We start from the raw sequence: 21741 nt of genomic DNA, 5'->3' as shown, positions 1-21741 counted from the left end.
ACTTTCGATTGTGTAAAAAGAGGTAAGGAGAACTGAGAAGTTTTGAGTAATGAAACCTATTTAACTTCAAATGATATAACTTCAATATACCCTGTGCGGTATTAGTGGGTATACGAAAAATGCTTAGCGTAACTTTGGGCGCCATCTGCAACTGCTTTGAATGCGATGAAAATGGGGTGAAAGGGGGGTAGTGGGGGCTGAAAAGGTTGAAAGCCGGGGTGTTGAGAGGGGGGTTGGGTTGGGGGGTTGGATTGAAAAGGTGATTGAGGGCAAAGGTGCAGCCGTCTGTCAGAAACTAATGCCATGAATAAATGAATGAATGTTTCGATTTCGATTTGAGTTTTCTTTCTCCGTGTTTTCCACGCACACTTCTTGCACATTTTTCCCCGCACACTTTTCAACATTTTCTTTTTTTTGGTTTTTTGGTTTCTCTGGTTTTTTTGTGTGTGTGGTTGAGGTCTTCTCTGTGTGCAGCTGCGAATAAAGTTTCGACTTTTGACTTGCAGCCGCTTGATTGTCGAACGCATGTTGCATAAAGCCACTTCCGCTCTATATCTCTGCACATCAAATCCCACTCTGCACTTGAAGAAATAGCTGATTATTACACATATCCAAAATACAAAAAAAAGGCTATATTCATGATAATTCTATAGGCCTGGTGATGCTTTCAATAAAGCCATCATTTTGTACAAAAAACCTAATAATCTCGAGGGCAGCGTCTCGTAACATTTTTCTCAGTGCACTGGCTGGCGAAAACGAGCGGCGGCGGCGGGAGGGGGAGGGGGAGGGTGTGGGAGGGCTGTGTGTGTGACAGGAAAACGGAATTGAAAATGAAACCACGCACGCAGCAAAACACATTGTACTCTGTACTTGGCTAGTCCTTGCACTTGTCTTCCACTGTCTGCCGTTTGTCTCCTGCCAGCCACTCCCCCCATTTTTTGTCAGTGCATCGCGCTGTCTGCCGCTCCCCCTGGCACCATTTTCAGCACCTCTTCCCAAGTTTTCCGGGCGTTGCACGTTGCCTATTGCAGCCATTACTCAAGCGACAGCAACGGGTGGTTACAGCCTCCTCCGATTTTCCCCAGACTCCCCCCCACCTCTTCCCACACCCCCTTTTCCCCTTCCCACCGTCAACAGTTCACTACACCACACTTTTCCACCCACGCAGTCAGAGCCACCCCCTCAATGGCACTGTGTGCATGCAAACACGTTTCTGATTAGGAATCAACAAAACCGACAACAGCAGCCGGAAAAAGGACCTGTTCCTTGGACCACCAGATAGCAGATGGGAAATGTGAGGAAAATGGAAGGAAAGCAGGCGAATAAATAGCTGGGAAGCAAGGAAGAGGCGACGTGGTCATAATGACAATGCCACAAAAACAGAGAAACCACTGCAAACGGGTGTCCATGCCAAGCAACGTGAGTAATATGTTTTCTTAAAGGCGAGCCCGCAAAAGTATGCTATGCTTTTCGAGCACCTCAGTTTTCTTCAATTTCTTCCATTTCCAGCATTTCTAATACGAGCACTTGCACACATTTAGTCCATTAAGTTTCATTGACTTTAGGGCCTTGCGTTTATATTCCAACTTTTCCTCAGTCGATTTTCGCACTTCAAAGCACCTTACCTGTGACCTGTGACCTGTGACACGCATCTTGTTTATAAGACTACTTTCACTAGACTTTGTAGAAATCAAGACAAAAGCTGCTGGCAACTGGGGGAAACTGGGAAAACTGGGAAAACTGGCGGCTCGTTTCGTTGAATTTTAGCAACTTTTGGGCACTTTGGCAACCGCCGGGCGCCGTATACTTCGGTTTTTAGCTACCCGAATTGTCTGCATCAACCAGGGCAACTCAAATTACCCCATTACCTGCCGAAAGTGCCCCTCCCAGCACCGCACAGACCCCCTTTCTAATTTCTAACACCGGCCCGCTCCTGAGTTTCCATCTGTTTTTTCAATTTGCGCGCTCACGACTCAAAAACAATATGGCAAAAGTTATGCGCCTCGAAATTTCCAACAAGCTGTACCCGGGAACAGGCAACTTTCGTGGACCACCCACGCCACGCCACGCCCCCGCCCCCGTTGAAAACCACCGCCCCTGGCTCATAAGTTGTCGGGTTTCCCCCCTCCCCCCATTTGCCACTTTACACACGAAATAAACGTGTTGAAATTCAACTAAAATTAATTTGCCAAAAATCAAGGCGAAAGTTTTGCGCCATTTTTGGCCTCTGATTTACTTGACTCCACTCCATTCCGGACAGCACCACCACTGCGAAATTCCCCTTTTGTTCGCTACGGACAGGGTCATAAATTTCACCGGGATTTTGGCCAACCGAGAGAGAGCCCTTTTGTCAATTCCAAAGTAATTCGATGGCAAACAAGACATCCTGGGTGTGGATGTCCAGTGCTGGGGAATACCGACCATTGGTTACACCCGAAACTGTTCACTTGGACACTGAAAACGGGGTACCGGATACTTGGATACTTAGATATGGGATACTGGCATACTGGGAGACTGGGTGATGACCCCTAAACCAGATCGATTACACAGCTGGGAATTCGGCAAACGGTTTTCCGTAGTTCAAAGCGTCAGTTGGCCTTCAACATTCAATATGATTTATATTATTAATGGAATCGATTGCAGCTTGCTTCATTTATTCGCAAAGAGTGAATAACCACAATGCTAATTCAATTTGCTTATTTACTGCTGGAAATGAGATGCTTTGCTTGGCAGTCTCATTTGGTTAATTACCCATAATTTAGGAGAAACATGCAAAAGTATTTGCAAGTTGTTTAAGGATATCGAGCCATTCACTCGTTTATTTCGCATATTTATTCCTGATTGATTCTGCAGCGTTTCTCCGGCACTTGAGTGCACTTTTTCGCATATCTTGGACCCGTTCAACCATCACTAATCCTCCGCCGTGCAATTCGATCCGTATATCAGCATATCCATATGGCAATGGCGTGCACTCGACGATTTCCCTGGGAAATGCAGATGGAAATGGGGTATAGAGTCTCGCTTGGCAATTAGTTTAGTGGCTGCCAGCCCGCAGAGAAAACACAAAATTAGCGGCAGACTATAAGCACGCCAGATCCGTCAAATGCCCCATGCCACATGCCACATGCCACGTGCCACCTGCCCCCGCTGCAATGCTGCCCGTATCCGGGACTCGTATCCGTCCGGATTGCGGTGCATTTTTGTGAGGCAGAGTGAGCGCGAAGTAATTTGCATATGTATTGCCATGGCATTTGCATTTATGCATGTCGACATCACCCGCTACAAAGTCCCACCCCCCCCCCCCCCCTCCCCCCGCTCCAAAAACCCCCCTCAAAGCCCACGCCCCTGTGTTTTTGCATTTGCACATTTGCGGTCATGTTTATGCGCGCCAGTTAATCGATTATGCACGGGCTGAGTGAGCAGCGCCGGAAATGTGCAAATGCTGCACTTCCGCTTTAGCCGCCGGCATAACCCCTAAACACCCTTCACCCCTTCACCATTGCACACAAAAAAATAGAAACGAAAGAGCCACGCCCTGCGCCCCCTTGTGCTGGCACTTTTTCATTTGACATCCTTTGTGTCGCAGCGAGGTGTGAAAACGGAAATCATTATCGCGTTGCTGTCATCTCTTTACCATTCGACACTATGCCACGCCTCTCAATGTCCTTTCTATGACTCCTTAGAACGCCCTGATGACAATTCATATTCTAGAATATTTGCATATTTTCTCTTCTCAGTGGTACATTTGAATTCTGCATTTAATTAGCTGCGAAGCTTATTAATATTAAGTATCCTTTTGGTTTATCAATTTGGACTTTCGTTCCATTTAACTTGATATTGCAGAGCACTGCACTTTCGGTTTGGCATCTACGCTTTTCCCCCCATTACACTCGTTTTTGTGGTTGTTTATTCAAATATTCATCGCCCGGAGCGGCAAGTCCATATCACAAATTTCGCTAAATAAATATTGCAAATTTGTGCATGTAGCCAATGCGGGTGTTTAGCGCACTCGTGCTCATTCACTCGTGCTCATTTACTCACACTCATTTACTCACACTCATTTACTCACACCCATTTGCTCACACTCATTTTGTCGAGTGTAAGTGGAAAAAATTGCAACATTAAATTATTCAAATATGATTTTTGTATTGATTGCGTCTCTTTGTTGCATATTTAATTCCAATTGCAAATCTGCAACTTTAATCGAAATCGGCCATAAATGTCACGTTGACCAATTATAAATATTTCAACAATTACTAATAAATTCAGAACTAGGAACTGCACTTTCTGGCCGTACATAAACATGGCCGGAATCGATTTCGTGGCCCAAGAACCATCGATCTTGGCCTGGCCCCCCATTCGATTTATATTCCTAGCCCATTTGGCGATGCTAATCGATGTGCATTTGTGGCTTACATCACTAATCCGCCCCCATTTCGAGGCGCCACAAGGCGGGGGGCGTGGCACAATCACTGGCCATTTATCAAGCATGCACTCCGTTGTGTGCGGACCAAGAAACAGGAAAAGGAAACAAGCCGAAGGATTCGAGGATACAAGGATACTAGGATACTGGGTACTGGGGCTACTGGCACGCCCGAATGCTGAGATACCAAAAAAGGATAACAGCTGCAAGGAGTCACAAGTGAAGCGGGATGATGGCACGTCTGAGAAATGGCCTGTTTGGATCTGGATCTGAATCTGAATCCGAATCTGGGGATATGTATCGGGATCTGAATCTGAAACTGGCCAACAAAGTTAATTGAGCAAGCCGGCTGGCGGCGAGTGAGGGAGTTGGAGCCACAGTTGAAATCCAATTTGTCTGGCAAATACACAAATGATGGTCCGCCCAACTCCTTTGTCTCCCTGGGCTCCTTCGATGGTCCGGAGTGGCCACAACCGGAACATCCGGCGGAGAAATAGCAGCAGCAGGAGTTGGAGCAGCAGAAGTTGAAGCAGCAGGAGTTGGAGCAGCAGGAGTTGAAGCAGCAGGAGTTGGAGCATTCAAGGCAGCATCGTTCATCTGTCAGGGCCAAAAAAACGGATGCAAGTCGTGAAAGAATCACCAAGATGCCATCGCAACCGTGGTGAGGGGCGGCGAAGGGGAGAGGCGTGGCCATCTGGCCGGCACTATCACCACCAGCACCAGCAACAACAACAACAACACTAAGAACAACATCAGCAGCGGCAACAACATCGCAAAAACAGCCAACGGACACGGATCCCAGCGGGCGGCCAATTTCCCTTTCGCACAGGACATCTCCTCTTTGCTTTGTGAATATTTCAAAAATTGCAGCAGCAAAGGCGTTACACTTGGAAAAATGTAATAACAATATATATATAAAAACCGATATATGTGTATATAGATATATAGTAGCTCTCCGTTTAAAAAACACCTGATTTCAGTTGCATGGTTTTGTTGATTTCTTGAAGCACTTCAGTGGCAATCGGCAACTTTTCCGCACAGTGCTGCAACAGCAGGCGATGGAACTCCAGTTGAGTCCTGTCTTGGCAGCAGCACTAAAATCAACAAATTTTTCAGGACCCCCCACTCCCCCAAGAAAGACAGCCCGGGATGGTGGCATGCAATCTGCTTTGGGCCGAGCCGAAAATAATACCCTACCATCGAATAAGTGGCCCCATATTGCCATAAAGGCATGCAGCAGTAGTGTGAGAGTGAGAGTAAAAGGGTATACAAATAATGGATGGCTGCGAAGTGCGGACTGGAGCCGATATGCATCTGACAGCATTATGGGTAAATTTGTTTGCCTTGTAAGCATATCCTTGGGCGCACATCCGGCTGGGGATATGTCTACCATCTGCCTAACAAGCCAACAACAGTTTAGTTTGCTCCATTTCCGTCCTGCTCGTCTTTGTCTGGCTTCTGTTTTTGGTTCTGGCTGCTGGAGCCTGAAGCTTGCAGTCTGGATTCTGGAGTCTGGAGTCTGGAGTCTGGAGACCAGCGCCAACATGATCTGCTTCCAACTTAATCTGCATATGCGACCAAACATCTGGACGACGGACCAAGGACGACTCTGCCAACATAAATTGCCGGGCAACGAGTCCCAAAATCAGGACTCAGCCTCCGGTTTCGTAGCAATTCACTTGGAAAGCAAAAGGCTGGCATTCTCAGGCCATCAAAGATTCACCAGTTTACACTAACTTTGCTGCTTTACTGCAAATCAGCTGATGGCGGAACATTTAAAAGGATTAAATGAGCATATTAATTACCTAGTTTTGATCTAGTACCATTATTGCGTTATATAAATATGTATATAGCCAACTCGAATATACTACTCCCTATGAACTCCAACTTGAACTCCGTTGGGTTCGTGTCGTGCGTTGCGTTATCAATTATCAATCAATTTCCCCAGCTCCCCTTTGATGTCCCTTCAACACATGCTTGCCGTCACTTGCCCATTTTGGCGTAAATCGAAAACGTTTCCCACTCGGATCGTAAAATCCGGCCATAAACCGGGCAGCATATCAAGTGCGTATCCGTATCCGTATCCGTGCCCGTGCGCATCCTTGGCTGATGACTCATCAATAAAGCAAATAAAAGATGCGAAGGAGCTGCTACGCCTTTTGGGTCGAAAGGTGTCCTCTTGGAAAATGAGCAAATATCCGCTGAATCAGGATTGCCGGAATTAACGCATCAGCATGTCTCTTTTATATGGAAAAAATTAAACACGAATGTTGCAATTTAACTATTAATGTAAGCCATTTGATCATATGTACATGGTATTCAAATAATTCAATGCTGCTTATTGGCCAATCTACTATTTACAGATGTAGCATATCCGCTTCAGCCTTTTCATTTGATGAAAATATTTTTGGCATTACACAAATTTCTTGTCACTTTGCTCGTTTGTCGGTTATCAACGCATCCTTGGGGGGAAATCCGTTGACGAACTCGCAATGCGGCTGCTCTCCCAGCCGAAAGATCATGCACAGTCGCCCTTTTCCGCGCGGCTTTTTCCTGGCCATTTCCATGCGGCTCCTCTGAAAATCGTTTGAATCCCATTCACCTGTGGCTGCATCTTCTCCTGGCAGCACCGTTTCCGCGCTCTCCTGATCGTCCACCATTCTGCTCATGCCGTAGAAATAGAACAATGAGTTGTGAAGGAAAGTATCACTTTCATTTTACCTGCGCTGAGATTTTGATTTTGGTTTCCTTTTTTTTTTTGTCTCAAAGGGTTGACAATAATGTCTCAGGCATATCGTCGTGCTTTGAAATTTGGGGCACCGCCTGTCACGCCTACTGCGAAGTACGCCCATCAATCCAGCCAGAAAGATGAATCTGTTCAGATGCCCCATAACGCCGTGTATGCTTAGTAAAGTAAAGTTAGTAAAGTTAGAATTTAAGATATTCCGCCAATTCAGATTGAAACTGGTACTTTTGAAATTGGCGCCAAACTAAAACCGATTTAGGCCATTCTCACTTCCCAGCTTTTCCCTTGGGCTTTTTGTAAAGTAATTCAACATGCAGCCTTGAAGCAAAAGATAAGCAAATTAAAAATACGCAAAGCCCAAACTTGCAACTTGCAACTTGCAACTGGCAAACAACAAAAAATAAACATATCGAACTGGAAAACACTTTCGCTTCGGCAGATTTTGGGTCAGTGGGAACAGTAGGATATTGGGCATTGTGATGTTCTGTTATCGAAAGCATCTTGTGGCGCCACTTTTCGGTTATCGCTGCTATTTTGTTAAAAATAAAAGCGTAAACAACATGTGCGAATCTATTACGCCGGCGGATCAGCGCAATGTGGAGGTGAAGGCACGAATTCCGGGTGGAGCCGAGGGCTTCGAGAAGCGCCTGATCCTAGCCAGAAACCTGAGCGGCAGCCAGGATGCGCAGCTAATCGAGCAGCGGGACGTGTTCTTTGAATCACCGCTGGGTGGTCGCCTAAAGTTGCGCTACTTGCAGGCGCCATCGCGCTCCCAATTGGTCTACTACGATCGTCCGGATGTGGCCGGTCCCAAGCTCTCCAAGTTCAACAAGACGGAGGTGGACGAACCGGAGGTGCTGGAGAAGATCCTGCGCCAGTCGAACGGCGTCCTTGGTGTCCTGGCAAAGCGACGGCATCTATTCCTTTGCGGACAGACGCGCATCCACCTGGACGAGGTAAAGGATCTGGGACACTTCATGGAACTGGAGGTATGCCTGAAAGAGGAACAAACCCTCGAGGAGGGCCAAGCCATCGCCGAGAAGCTGTCCAGCGAACTGGGCATCCAGGAGGAGGATCTAATGACCGGCTCGTACTTCGATGCCCTCAGAAAGCTGAATCGTTAAGCGTATAATCCTTTTATATGTCCCTTTTTACGATTAGTTCCTTACCCAAAATCATAGAATTACCAGCAATTGTTATCCATAAAACATTTTGTGAGGCAAACTTCAAACATAGATGGGCTTTTAGTAAAATAATTATATCCATAATTATAGCAAACGAATCACGCGCTTGGTGTATAATAGGTATCTTTTATTTTGTGAGTTGTTGCAAAAAACACAAAGTCAAACTCAAGTCTGGCAATGGATATTTACAAAATCGCTTTCCGTTGGCTACGCTAGTTGGTGTGAACAGAACTTAAAGTCGAGAGTTTTAAATGCAAAATGGTTAGAACGACGAACACAAGGATGAAGCGCGACGGCCTGGAGCTTGTTAACTGTTAAACTAATCATAGGCTTACGATCTAGGACTTGAGGATTACAATGGGCGACGAATTGAGCCGGTGGCCTAAGGGACTAGTAAATTAAAAACGAAGGCAGCTTCTAGCTTCCCTTGTTTCTTTCATTTCCATTCCATTCCTTTTGTTTTGTTTTTGTTTTGCTTGCTTATCCAATGGAGCGGCAAAATTCGTAAAATAATTTTGGCTTGGTAAAAGTCGTGGTTGTGTGTGTATATATGGCGCTTAAAGCTAGGAGCGAGGGAAGCGGGAAACGTGGACTGTCATCTGGATCTGCATCCTCTAGCAGTAGGATCCAATTAGGCTGATGGACAGCGTTTCGGAGATGGGATCCGGCGCAGAGATCGGTTTCCAGTACAACCAATTGTAACTGACTGCAAAAGCGTTGGGAATTAGTAAGAAATCGATAGGATTTTTAGGAGAAACCCCACATTGAAAGGCTCGTTAGTGCAAGAAACACAGAGTTGCAATTAGCACAAAATGGCTAATGATAACCTATCTTCTGTGGAGTATGCCCCGAAAGAAAAGCACTCGAACGATACTCACGCACAAAGGACTGGGTTAGTCGCAGGGACAAGGTGCGACAGCGGTGCCGGCACTCACTGGTGGGTCGCAAGATGATGAACCGCGTGCCTACCGCCTGGTGGACATAGACATTGGAGCATTCCGTCTCTGGCAAGGTGTAGACCGGCGCCTGGGCAGTATCGATGGCCACATAACGCTCCAGGGCCACGCCCATGCTGGGCAATCGCGTTGGCCTTGCGAAAATGGGACGCAAAAGGCGCGCGGGCAGCATGCGGTTGCAGCGCCAAAGATTGTGCGCCTGCTGGGTCGAGCTGCTGTTGAACTGCCCAAAGAGATCCTCGAGATTGTGCACGGCCTGGTTGGTCGAGTGCACCCGATACGCGTCGCGCTGGAAGATCTTATGATTGCTGGCGTAGATGTTGTAGAACTGGCTTAAGTCAATGGCCTCCAGCTGGTTGCTGCGAAAGGCAATGGGCGATCCCTCCGGCTGATGGCACTTGTGGTTCTTATGGTACTCCAGCGGATGACTATCTGCGCACTCCTCGCCCTCCAACCAGATGGACTCCACATCGGCGCACGGCCCACAGCTCAGATCCTCCAGCTGAAAGAACGGATTACCCATCAGGCAGGACTCGTCGTAGAGCTCTGTAAGCTGTGGGAATCGTTGGATCAGCGGCATGGTCATTCGCCGCCACATGCGCATCCCGGGATAGACCATGGCCTGGACGACGCGCTCCTGGTGGCCGCCGGTGGAGCTAGTTACCTCGTAACGGTAGGCGGCCACGCAGAGCGACACCAGCGTCAGGTAAAACAGCCAGCAGAGGATTTGCCGTCGCCGGTCCAGCAGATGATGCAGTACCTCCAGCTTGAGGTAGGCCATCAAGGGGGCGGGTGGCGTGACGCCAGTTTGCCAATTGCGTTGCCGGAAATACTGAAAGAGCACATAATTGTCGAAGCTCAGGGGTCGCACACCGTACCGCTGATCCGCCAGCCGGCGCAGCTGACGCACTGCACCCGAATATCGCTGCAGCACTTGCTGGCGACTCAGCTGCACAAAGTTCAGATCATAGTCCTCCGGATCCTCCATGGCGCTCCTTGGGTCACATAAACAAATGGATTGGTACTCGATTTTCCGATGTGTTTTCGTTGTCCTGTCGTTTTGGAGGAATTTCCGTATGCCGGAAATCACTTAAAGTTCATTGCTAAAACACAGCATACTGTTTTTTGTTTCCTTTTGATTTTATTTGTTTTCTTTTTGTGATATGATATCGATGTAAGAAGGCGTTTTTGTTAACAATAGCATTGTTATCGATAAACTAGGGATGGAGCGTTACATAACAAAATACAGTAGGCATTTAATACAATGGACAATATAGGAAGAGTGTCAGAGCCTTATAAAAACAATGGCTTAAAAATATTAGATTAAGCTTAATAAAGTTTAATCGCTTAATAGGGGCTTAAGTAGAATATTTACATTTGAAATAATAAATCATATATAACATCCCCTAAAAAACAGAATACTTCAAATATATCGAAGAACGCCAGCCCTGATCGATTTCGTCTTTTGTTATTGTTTTTCGTTTGTTATGATATCAGTTTGTAATATCAGAGAAGATGGGGAACTACGAGAAACTGGAGGGCAGCTCCTTGGGGAAGGTAACGGATGAGCTGCCCAGCCATGGACACCGCAATTGGACCCTGCGAACTTTGGTCTGCTGGAGTGCTTTGTTGTCGTCTTTGTTGTGCCTCTTCTTGGGATTCATTGGCATGGGTTTGCTGGGGCTCCAAATTGAGGAATTCCACAAGGTAGAGCAGCGATTGGTGTGCTACTATGCCAGCGATGGCAACCACAACCTTAGCCTTTTGGATGTTCCCGGCGAACTGTGCACCCACATCAATATCGGGCCCGCCACTTTGGACAATGCCACCATATTCCTTCCCGATACCCTAAGACAGGTGCTACAGAACGACAGTCGATCCTATCGTGCTGCCCACCCGCAGGTTCATCTGCTTCTCTGGATCGGCGGAGCCGACAGCGGGCGGCAATTTGCCCTTATGGTGGCGAACCACGCCATGCGAAAGGTGTTCCTGCGCTCCCTCCGCGAAATATTGCGCACCTATCCCAGTTTGGATGGCATCGATCTGGACTGGGAGTTCCCGAGTGCCTACGACCGTGAGAGAATGCATCTCTCGCAGCTGCTTTACGAGATTAGAACGGAGTGGCGACGCGAAAAGCGTCCCAATGATATTCTCTCGCTGGCTGTGGCTGCTCCCGAGGGTATCGCCTTCTATGCCTACGACATCCGAGAGCTAAATCTGTACGCAGACTATGTAAATCTGATGTCCTATGATTTCCACTTTTACCGCGAGGACACACCCTTCACCGGCTTAAATGCCCCACTTTATGCCCGCTCGCAGGAACGTTCGCTGATGGCCACGTTCAACATCAATTACACGGTTCAGTGGTGGCTGAAGAGCGGCCTGGAGCCACAGCGGTTGGTTGTGGGTCTGCCCACCTACGGACACTCTTTTACGTTAGTAGCTGCATACATTTCAGAATGAATCCCTCTTTAATTACACTTTCTCGCCCACCAAACAGGTTGGTTAATCCCCTTAATCACCGCATAGGAGCTCCTGCTTCGGGTTACGGAAAATGTGGCCAACTGGGCTTCACCACACTGTCCGAAACTTGTGAGTGTGCCGCCAAGTATTTCAAACCCAACTTGTCCTACGATGCCGACAGTTGTTCCCCATATTTAAGCGCTCTGCAGGAGTGGATATCCTATGAAAACCAAATGAGCATCGCCTGCAAGGCTAACTACGTAAAATCCCTCAATCTGGGCGGCGTTATGGTCTTCTCCCTAAACACCGATGATCTCAGGAACTCATGCAGCTTTTTGCCAAACTCGAAATACAACGAGAAACCGGTTTTTCCTCTAACCCAGGCCATTAAGGACGTCCTACGGGAGTCGCTGTGATTACTCTGTATTATTTGATATTTGATTTATTTGCAAGAGGCTGTTGCTTCTGCTGCTGTGTCACAACCGCCTGGCAAACTGCTCGGAACAGAAACAGTTTTGTACATAGTCATAGACGATAACTTTATGTATATATAAGTATAAATTAAATTATCACAATCGATCAATTCATAATATAACTAGATGGTGTCAGCATACGCAAATCAAAGGTATATACTCGCATGTACATGTGTGTGGTGGCTGGTTTTTTGGGAGGATTGGGACGTGAAAGTGGGTGCCTCACACCGGATCCGTATCGCTTGGCTAATCAAATAGTATAGAAAGCATAATACATTATAACTGGGAATGGGAGACGGAGTTGGACAACGTTACGATGGCCACGTCCGCCGCAGGCATGGCAACTCGGGCAGGGAGACGATCCTGCGCTCCGGCAATCATGTTTGCTTCGGCGGTCGTTGCAGATTGGGTGGCGGAGCGGCAAGAAGCTCGTCGATCTGCAGCTTGTAGGCCGCCTTCAGCTCGGTCAGATCCAGCTCCAGTTCCTCGGTGCGCTCCACCTTCTCGCCGTACATCTGGAGCAGGGCGTCGTAGCGATGCTGCAGGTCCTCGTAACCCTTCTCCATCACCTCGTACACCTGCTGCTTCTCCTTCATCTATCATTAGATGGATATAATGAATTATTATCTCTGATAAATTGGGGCTCTCATTCCTACCGTTTCCAGCTCGATGGTCAGGTTGGATATCTCGCCGTCAAGCACGCTTCGCTCTGCCTGTAGGCGCGACACTTCCCACTGCAGGTGGGTCAGCTCACCGTCGCGCTGCTTCAGCAGAGCCTGCAGGTGCTCCAAAGTTGTGGTGTTGGCCGCCAGGAAGCTCAGGTGTACACCTTGGATGATGCCCGATTGCTGGCGGCCCGAGTTGGAAGCGCAATCGAGGTCGTCCTGAATTTGGCAGTAAATTAGAAACTTAAGAAGGTTCTTCATTTAAAAGATTAGGTAAGTTAGATTACCGCTTGCCAGTCGATCATGCCGCCCAGGGTCTCCTCATTGGAACCACTGTCGTCCACCAAGCTGAGAGGCGGTGAGGAGCGCTGTGGTGCCTGGGTTTTCGGCAGCTGCATTTGCAGCTGTGGCTGCAACTCACTGCTGGCCTTCACCGCCTCCACGGTCAGCAGCGTGGGCTGTTTCCTCTGCTCGGCTTCCGCCTTTAGGCGCAGGCACTGCTGCTCCAGACTCGCAATCCTCTCCTGCTGCTGCTTAATCTCTTCCTGCAGCAGGCTCAGTTGTCTATTAGGTTCAACAAAAAGTATATGGTATAAGAAATGGGTAAGTCGATAAATCGTGTAAAGGCACGCACTTTTTGTGGTCGGTTTCCTTATTGCCGGATTCCAGATCGTGCTGACGCAGTGCCATCTTGGCAGCTTCCGCCTCCATCAGCGCACTGGACAGCTTTTCCTCCAGCAGGCCGCAACGGGTGCGCAGCAGCTCCTGCTTCTCGCCCTGTACAGATTCCAGTTGCTGAAGCGAGCGCAGTTGTACCTGTGAGTCGTCCAGTTTCTGGAGAAGCTGCTGCTCTTCGCGGTTCCAGCCAGCGGAGCGCTGGTCCAGGGTGCGCTGCAGCGACTCGATCTGTCGTATCAGCGGTGTGGTAGTGGCACCCAGCTCTTGAGTGGAACTTTCCGCTCGCAGCTCGGCGGCTTCTAGGCGACGCATTAGTTGGCGGTTCTCCTCGCGCATCTGCTGCTCCCTTCTGGCCAGGCTGTGCTCGGCCAGGCGCAATTTTTCGCGCAGGTCGGAGACCTGCTGCACGTACTCCTGCTGCTCCGCACGCAGACTGTCCTGCTCCAATCGCGTACGCTTTTGGAGGTCTCCCTTAAGGCCATCGAAGCTGGCTTGCAGGGCAGCCAGTCTGGACTGAAGATCTTCGATGCGACTGCGGCTCTCGGCGTTCTCCTCATCCACGCGCTTCTTCTCCGCCGTCATCCGGAACACCGCCTCGATTTGGGTGCGCTCCATTTCCTCCTTGGCTGCTAGGGATCTCTTAAGGCGCTCCGATTCGCTGGAAAGCAGCGAGATCTGCTCGCCATTCTTTTTCAGCAGCGTGTCCGAGGTCTTCTCCTTAGCGCGAAGTTTCTTGATGATCGTCGACTGCTGCAGGATCTCCTTCGACAGCTTCTCGCCCTCGGACTGCAGGGCGGCGATCATCTCGTTACATTCGGCTAGCTCATCCTTGGGTATTTTGTTCTGCAGCTCATCGCGCAGACTCTTCATTTGGATGCGCAGGGCATCGCGTTCGCGGATGCTGGCCTGGAACTTCTTCTCCAGCGCTGACAGACGCTGCACTGCATCCGCCGCATCCGGACTGTTGGCGCTATCGGCTGCCGCCTCAACGCGGGCGCGCAACTCCTGGTTCCGCTCGAGGAGCTCGGCATTCTGGCGCTCTGATTGCAGCAGTCGCTGCTCCCGCGCCTCAATCACCTGGTTCAGCTCGCTGATGCGTTGCACCAGTTTGTCCAGCTCCGACTGTGAGTCCTCCGACAGCAGCGAGATCTCCGAGGGCTCGCGATGGTGTCCCTTGGGCTTTAGACAAACCTTGCCGCCCGCGAGCTCTTTGAACTTCTGCGGACTGGTACGCGTGGTGGTACTGTTGGTGCTGGAGTCGCCATTTGGATTGGAGATGATCTCAATGTCCGAGGAGGTGGACGAGTAGCTCTGGTCCACCACTTCCGCCTTGGCCGGAGCGGGTGACTTGCCCTTGTGGCTTATCTGCAGCTGGATGTCCTCAAAGCTCTGCGTGGAATCGGAGTCGGCATTACCGGCTGCCTGAATGTCGCTCAGTATCAGAGCCTTCATGGTTTTCGTGGAGTCTGCAGAGGGAAAGATTATCACTGTTAGGAAGGTTTTGGGAATATCGGCAAGGCTATATACCATTCAGATGATCCTCCATGTGGCGTTCCAGCTGGGTGCCGTCATCGTCATCATCCTCGCCGTCGCCCTCGGCATTGTCAGACGTGTCATTGCTGGCGATGATGACAATGCTGTCGGGCAAGGAGGGCTCCGTGTCCGGCGACATCTCCACTTCGCTGGCCGTGGTGGCCGTTATGAGTTCCAGCGAGGATTCGGACATGCGCTTGGCCACCGAGGGCACATCGCCGCCGCATGGCGAGATGGGCGAGGTCGGGGAGGAGAGCAGATCCACCGAATCCGAAGTGGCTGACTGCCGTTTGCCGTAGGCGGCACTTCCAGGCACGGATGTGGGTGTGGGCGGAATGGTTACCATCTCGTTGGCATGCGGATTGTCGAAGAATGTAGGCGTGTCCGAAGCGGGCGTGGCAGCGGATCCGACTGTCTCCGTGGATGCATTGTTGCCAGGCGGTGTGCCACCTTCGCCCGCAGCTCCTGTCACCAGCGAGTCCTTCTCCGCCGCCTTGCTGTCATCGTCCTGGATGTCCAGCGCCTCAATCAGCACCGTTTTGGCCTTTTCGAACCAGCTCATCTTGGGTGCGGATGTGGAATCGCAGCCCGAAGTGCCACTGTATCAATATTGTGGTTGACGTTGCCGCAGTAGCCTGGCGAATTGAGTCCGATCTCGACCGCACTCCTGCTGGTCCGACTGCTCCTGCTGCAATCTCCTGCTCCTTGGCGGCACATGCAAATCCCAGGTCTTTGGAGGACTTCGGATTTGCCTGTTTTATGGCCAATTGGAATTGTGTTTTCAACAACTTAACTCAGCCCCGATAACTATAGTCGGCTATCGATAGGTCAGCTGTGTGACCATCGGTCGTGCAGTACAGTGAGCACGCGATACTATGAAAATTCATTTAATTCAAATTTATTATTTAGTACTTGTCTATTTTAATTAAATGTTATCCGAGCCATTGTGAACTAATTAACACATGAAGTCTAACTTTTATTACATAGATATTTTATTTTGAGATTGAGATTTGTACGTACTAAAATTGCACCGATGCAAACGAACCTAAAAATTTGGCGAAAGAAAAAAAGCTAATACCCCATGTAGCTGATATGGCACATTAAATTAATTAAACAACAACAACAAATTAAAATCGATACATTAATATTTATATTTCTGAAATGCGTAAATAAGGAACACTCATGGAGGTTCATGTCCTTGCTAGGTGCCTATGCAGTATCGCCACCATTCTTATTAGAATACAGCCGACAATCGATTGGCCCTCCCAATTGGACTAACGCCTCTGTTGATATCGAGAAACTCTTTTAATGTAATGTATAAAAAAATAAAAAAAAAATATGGAAAACGGTCATTTAAATTGAGAGTGTAATCAAGGCAGATTGGGCAGCAGCGTCGTGTCGCGTCACACCTATTTTTTAGTCGGCGAGAGCAGCAGTAGTGCACCGCGTAGCGTTTGGATCGGATTGCATAGGATTAGGCAGCAGGAGCCAGTGGCAAGTGGCAAGTAGCGAGTAGCAAGGAGCAAGTAGCAGGCGCAGGAGCAGCTAGTTCCCATCATCAGTCATCGGGAGTCATCCGGCGACCGCAGGGCCGACTCGAGTTCCAAAACACCATAGCACCAGAGCTGCAGAACATCCGAACATCTGAACATCTGAGTCCCCGGAATCAGCAGGCGGAGCACAATAAAACGGGGCAGCAACAATAACAATCGCTACTCAACTACGCACCGATTGACGCCCGACCGCCCACCCCCCGTCCTCGACACCTCCTCGCCACCTCCTCCCCACTCCTCGAGCACCCGCACTTTTGGCACAAACACCGAAACACCAAAACACACACACTCACACACCAACACACACACTCGCACACTCCGCACACACACACACACTTATCAAGCGAGCGACAAAAAAGCGACCGCATTTATCATCCGCCCATCGCAAATCGCACATCGCATTGTTTGCTATTGTTGTCTGCTCCGTTTTTCGCACGCGAAGGAGCAGACAAAGAGGACGCGCCAAGGAGGCGGAGAAGTGCAGAAGGCGGTGGTGGAGCAGGAGCTGGCGCAGCAGCAGGCGCAGGTGGACAAAGGTTCGTCACCAAGTTAAATCCACCAGCATCTATGGGTCAAAAGGCGAGCACTCCGGCTACCAGTGGCCAACAGAGCCCACGCTCCAGGACATTCTCGAGCAGTTCGACAGGAGCCGCTGATGCGGCGCTGCAGCAGCAGCACCAACAGAATCCCGGCCAAAATCGTAACGCCGGCAATGACTCCAGCGGTCAGGGTTTCAATCTGCTGCGCACTTTGCCCGGCCTGCAGGTGTACCACAACCAGAACTCCACGTCCATCGATCGCCAGCGGGCGCGGAGTCTGAGCTCCGTGCCGGATATTCAGCAACAGGCGCAGCAGCAGCAGCAGCAGGGATCGATTACCTCGTCCGGCAGCAGTCCGCACTCGCATCCACATGCGGCGCACGGACACCCGGCCGTTGGTGTCTCCGTATCCGTGTCCGGGAATGCGAATGCAAATGCCAATAGCAACAGCAGCTTCGCGGCCGCCGGGAACAACAATGGATCCGCCACACAGTCCTACATGCAGCAGAGGCGTACCCTCGGCGATTCCATAAGGGTGAGTCCTGGAGGGGATTACAACGGGAGGGTCAGTTTAAATAACTTGAACCATAGTATGTAGACATTCCGAAGGTCAGCAGGTTACTCCTCGATTTATATGTCTGTCCAGTGGCAGGCATTGTCCAACTTGTTCGATATCTATTTTTGGATTCAACAAGGGTAATTCCATTAATAAGTACTTAATAGTTGGGTAAATAAGCCGAATACCCAGAATGCATTCACATTGTATGTATTTATGACTAAATATCGGATTTATACCTCAAATATTGGCATATTTGTATTCCATCATTTTCAGATGCATTAAAGATTCCGAAAATAGTATCTAGAACATCAGACTGCGAGTGGCTATGATGTACAATAGATACAAATTGTTTTAACTGGTTTAGAGTACTTAAAAACTAATTTGGATCAGTTCGATCTATGAATAGTCAAGTGATGCAAATGAATCTCTTTAGTCAGCAGTAGGAATTACGTATGCGCCCCATGTTACCAAAATCCTAACCCCTTCTTTTTTTCTCGCAATCCTCTGTTTCAGGACATGTCAATGACCGGCGGCAACATCGCCGAGAGCATCGCCCTGGCCGCTTCCGCCACGTCCGCCAATGGGATAGGTCGTGTCTACACAGCCACCTCGCTTCCATCGCACATTTGGTCCTTCAATGGTGAGCGTTCGTGGCAGCCCCACAATCCGCACCATCCGTGCCATCTCCGATCTCTGATTTTGCTACATTTCCCTTACCATATTACAGGTATCAAGTGCCCCGTGTGCAATAAGTTTGTGTTGCCGGACGACATCGAATGCCATTTAGTCATGTGCCTAACAAAACCACGACTCTCATATAACGGTATGCTGTTTACATAATCCCAACGAGAATCGCCGCCGATATTCGCAGAAAGCTAATGTCTATGTTTATCCCGCATTCCAGAGGACGTTCTCACGGACGCCAAGGGCGAGTGCGTCATCTGCCTGGAGGACCTGAGTCCGGGGGACACCATCGCCCGGCTGCCATGCCTCTGCATATATCACAAAGGGTGAGCACTGGGGGATCCCTAAGCTCTCTGTGCTTTTGCAATCCCAAGATAAGTCGTAGCGGTAGGGTACTTTCAAGTAGCTGAAATTTGAGGACTCCACTTTTTGTAAACTACGTATTTTAGATTTGAAATGTCAAGCTTTGAATGCCATTCCATTGGAAATGGAATTACGATCTCGTCGAGAGGTGTAACATTCCACATTTGGATCATTTTCTATACTCATTTCATTGAGAAAATTGAGAAGAAAGGGTTTTAGTTACTTCTTCAGCTGAAGAATAAAATAGAATAGAAATAGAACGGATTTCTGGGATGACTATACAAAACAAATTTCAATATTTGATAAAATATACGGTTGAATTTATTCTTCAGCTAGCTGAGTTACTTTATTGCAGACGGTTGTAAACCCGCACAGTAGGGAATTATAATCTTATCTATAAAGTAATCGCGAAATTTGCCCTTAAAGAGGAAAGTGAACAAGCCCGCAAAACCGCAAAGCTAGCAAAAAAAAAATAGTAGTAGAAACAAACAAAGAGTCAATAACGAGAAATTGAGGAGTGTCTGAGTTTGAATTTTCACTTTTCCCACCCCTTTGGGGCCATAAATTTAAAAATAAGTATGCTCACATAATGGCCGCTTGTAGTGTGAGCACTTTTCCCCGAAACGCCGGCAGTGCTAATTACAATTCGTTTGCTTCTTTCGCCCCCCGCAGATGCATCGATCGTTGGTTTGAGGTGAATCGCTCCTGCCCCGAGCATCCTGGAGATTAGTAAGCCTTGCCAGGTAAGCGCCTGTCCTTGGCACCATGCATTGCAGATGGTGCAGTTGTTACTCTTGGACTCACACATCCATTTGCTGTTGCTGCAGGTCTCGCCGAGTTGTTTGTGTGGTGCGTTATGCAAGCGAGGAGGAGGAGTTATGGAGCAGGAATCGATATGGAGCAGCGACTGGAACTGGCCAGCTGGACGCAGTGCGAGGATGGGTCCATTCTCTGGGTTGGGACGGAGATCCCAGGCCCAGTGACCAAATACTTTGCACGTAAGTTGGGCCAAAATAAAGTCATAATTTGAAAGAGATATGCATATTTCATATCATAGTAAGTTGGCCAAGTAGATTACCATTTCATAGCTTGTATACCATTTGCAGCCTTTCAACACCGCGACCAGCTGGAGCTTGTAAACAAAAAGCGGAGTATATGGGATAAAGGATGGTACATAGGAGAGGCTATGCCACAAAATGCTGATCTTGAGAGTGGGATCGAGGCATCGATCATTTGACCTACCGACCGACAGACCGAGAAACCGATCGACCGCTGGTGGAACCCAAACACACACAAATCAATTGAAACAAATTAATTTACAATGCTAAACTGGCAGTATAATAATAATAAACGTAATGCTAATAACAAGTGAATTATATAAGTAACGAAATCAACCAACCCACAAAAACTACAAGATGAAGCAACAACCAGAAGATTTAGATGACGGGAGATGAGGAGTGTAAAGCGAAGCAACCAACCAACCAACAAAAGAATGTCAACCAATGTGATGTTAAATTTTATATTTTGTACTATGGATAATGATGTAATTGTAATTGTAATGTATATGTATGTATTTATTATTTTAAACAGGACTAAAATAGGATAAACACAAGCGTAAGGAGAACACACACAAGAAAATAACAATAACAAACACTATTAATAACTATGTTAAATTAGAAGACAAACAAAGGAAAACGAAAAGCAAAGCAACCAAAAAAACAAAACAAAACAATACAAAAAAGAAGAAGATTGAACTTCAAATAAGAATGAAATGTAAGGAAGATAGAAAACAATGGATCCCATATTTTCGGTGTATTTTAAGATTTGTTCAACAATTCGCAATCGATTCTCTTTGTGTTTATCCATTAGTTATGGCTAGTTATATTTAAATTATTGTAACTTTTTATATCCATGTTTGTTATCAACATTTTGTTTGTGTTTTTGTTTAAACAAATGAAACATTTTTTTTAATTGACGGAAATCGAATGAGAAATATTTGAAATATTTCCCACTATTTGTAATTTGTCAATGTGAAGTTCTGGTCAAACGAAAGCTGAGGACAAATCCGTTTGTATTTTTTTTTGTAACTGTCGAAAGCTTCAAATTGGCCATATATATATGCATATATTCGGAATCGGCAGACATTGCAAACTGGTTGTAAACGATGCAGCGGCTAAGGAAAACTCAAAGCAATATATGTATGTAGGTTGGATTGAATGCAACCGCTGCACCGTTTACAATCAGCTTCAGTCTTGTGAAGCTGTGCGTTTATTATCATTACTGATTACGGATTTTGGATTACGGATTACTGCATGTAAATTACTATCCATTATGTTTAATATCCTTGCTCATCGATATATCCGGATCGCATCGATGATCCGCCAAAGTTTCCTTAGCAACCGGAGCAACTGCAGCGACGGCGGCAGCTCGTAAGAACTATTTTGTAAATGATATACTTTAATGTATTGTACAGATGATATACACCCCATACACCATCTATATATATATACATACATATATATATATATATCTATATATATATGAATTGTAACTGTATAACTATAGCGTTGCATTGAGCGATTGAGAATACAACTGATTTCACTCCAAGCGTAAACGTGAAAATAAAAGCGATAATCGTAAACGTAATCGTAACATTTGAATGCAAATTTCCATATTGGTTATATTTGAGAAATCATTTTTTGTATCCCGATGGCGAAATTGGTAACTAATCGAAGCCACGAAGGCAAAACAAACAAAACAAAACAAAAAAAAATAAAAATATTTGAACTTTTATAACCAACCAAACCGAATAGAGCAAATAAAACGATCTAGGATAACAATTGTCAAGTAAAACGGATGCAAATCGAGAAGAACTTTAGAAAATAAATGAGTGATTATATACCACAAATGTCTAACTCACTT

The 21741-nt window shown here is 47.5% G+C and overlaps 6 protein-coding genes across 7 annotated transcripts; 3 read left to right on the top strand and 3 right to left on the bottom strand.

Moving 5' to 3' along the window:
- Nucleotides 1-6693: 6693 nt before the first annotated feature.
- LOC6524090 lies at nucleotides 6694-7242 on the bottom strand. The gene is made up of 2 exons (XM_015190008.3): nucleotides 7145-7242; nucleotides 6694-7084 (listed from the first exon to the last, which is right to left on the bottom strand). The coding sequence occupies exon 2, from the start codon at nucleotides 7081-7083 to the stop codon at nucleotides 6853-6855; it is 231 nt and encodes a 76-aa protein (XP_015045494.2). The 5' UTR covers nucleotide 7084; nucleotides 7145-7242; the 3' UTR covers nucleotides 6694-6852.
- A 391-nt stretch (nucleotides 7243-7633) lies between these two features.
- Nucleotides 7634-8451, top strand: LOC6524089. Its single transcript, XM_002099917.4, has one exon. It carries the CDS (start codon nucleotides 7649-7651, stop codon nucleotides 8291-8293), a length of 645 nt encoding a protein of 214 aa, XP_002099953.2. The 5' UTR covers nucleotides 7634-7648; the 3' UTR covers nucleotides 8294-8451.
- A 7-nt stretch (nucleotides 8452-8458) lies between these two features.
- LOC6524088 lies at nucleotides 8459-10506 on the bottom strand. Its single transcript, XM_002099916.4, has 2 exons — nucleotides 9232-10506; nucleotides 8459-9059 (listed from the first exon to the last, which is right to left on the bottom strand). The coding sequence occupies exons 1-2, from the start codon at nucleotides 10295-10297 to the stop codon at nucleotides 8968-8970; spliced, it is 1158 nt and encodes a 385-aa protein (XP_002099952.1). The 5' UTR covers nucleotides 10298-10506; the 3' UTR covers nucleotides 8459-8967.
- Nucleotides 10507-10780: 274 nt separating this feature from the next.
- LOC6524087 (chitinase-3-like protein 2) lies at nucleotides 10781-12367 on the top strand. Its single transcript, XM_002099915.3, has 2 exons — nucleotides 10781-11744; nucleotides 11810-12367. Exons 1-2 carry the CDS (start codon nucleotides 10825-10827, stop codon nucleotides 12186-12188), a joined length of 1299 nt encoding a protein of 432 aa, XP_002099951.3. The 5' UTR covers nucleotides 10781-10824; the 3' UTR covers nucleotides 12189-12367.
- Nucleotides 12291-15942, bottom strand: LOC6524086 (TATA element modulatory factor). Its single transcript, XM_002099914.4, has 5 exons — nucleotides 15116-15942; nucleotides 13545-15054; nucleotides 13198-13474; nucleotides 12902-13129; nucleotides 12291-12841 (listed from the first exon to the last, which is right to left on the bottom strand). The coding sequence occupies exons 1-5, from the start codon at nucleotides 15681-15683 to the stop codon at nucleotides 12623-12625; spliced, it is 2802 nt and encodes a 933-aa protein (XP_002099950.1). The 5' UTR covers nucleotides 15684-15942; the 3' UTR covers nucleotides 12291-12622.
- Nucleotides 15943-16354: 412 nt separating this feature from the next.
- LOC6524085 (E3 ubiquitin-protein ligase znrf2) lies at nucleotides 16355-21727 on the top strand. 2 transcript variants are annotated; one of them, XM_002099913.4, is made up of 8 exons: nucleotides 16355-16431; nucleotides 16501-17748; nucleotides 18286-18412; nucleotides 18500-18595; nucleotides 18677-18782; nucleotides 19492-19562; nucleotides 19647-19817; nucleotides 19926-21727. In XM_002099913.4, exons 2-6 carry the CDS (start codon nucleotides 17242-17244, stop codon nucleotides 19547-19549), a joined length of 894 nt encoding a protein of 297 aa, XP_002099949.1. In that variant the 5' UTR covers nucleotides 16355-16431; nucleotides 16501-17241; the 3' UTR covers nucleotides 19550-19562; nucleotides 19647-19817; nucleotides 19926-21727. The 2 variants fall into 2 exon arrangements, with proteins under 2 accessions (XP_002099949.1, XP_039230648.1); XM_039374714.2 differs by having other exon boundaries at nucleotides 16392-17748; nucleotides 19908-21727.
- Nucleotides 21728-21741: the final 14 nt, after the last annotated feature.

The sequence above is a fragment of the Drosophila yakuba genome, chromosome X (assembly GCF_016746365.2).
Source record: "Drosophila yakuba strain Tai18E2 chromosome X, Prin_Dyak_Tai18E2_2.1, whole genome shotgun sequence".
Classification (NCBI taxonomy): domain Eukaryota; kingdom Metazoa; phylum Arthropoda; class Insecta; order Diptera; family Drosophilidae; genus Drosophila; species Drosophila yakuba.
This window is presented reverse-complemented; position numbering and strand designations above follow the sequence as displayed.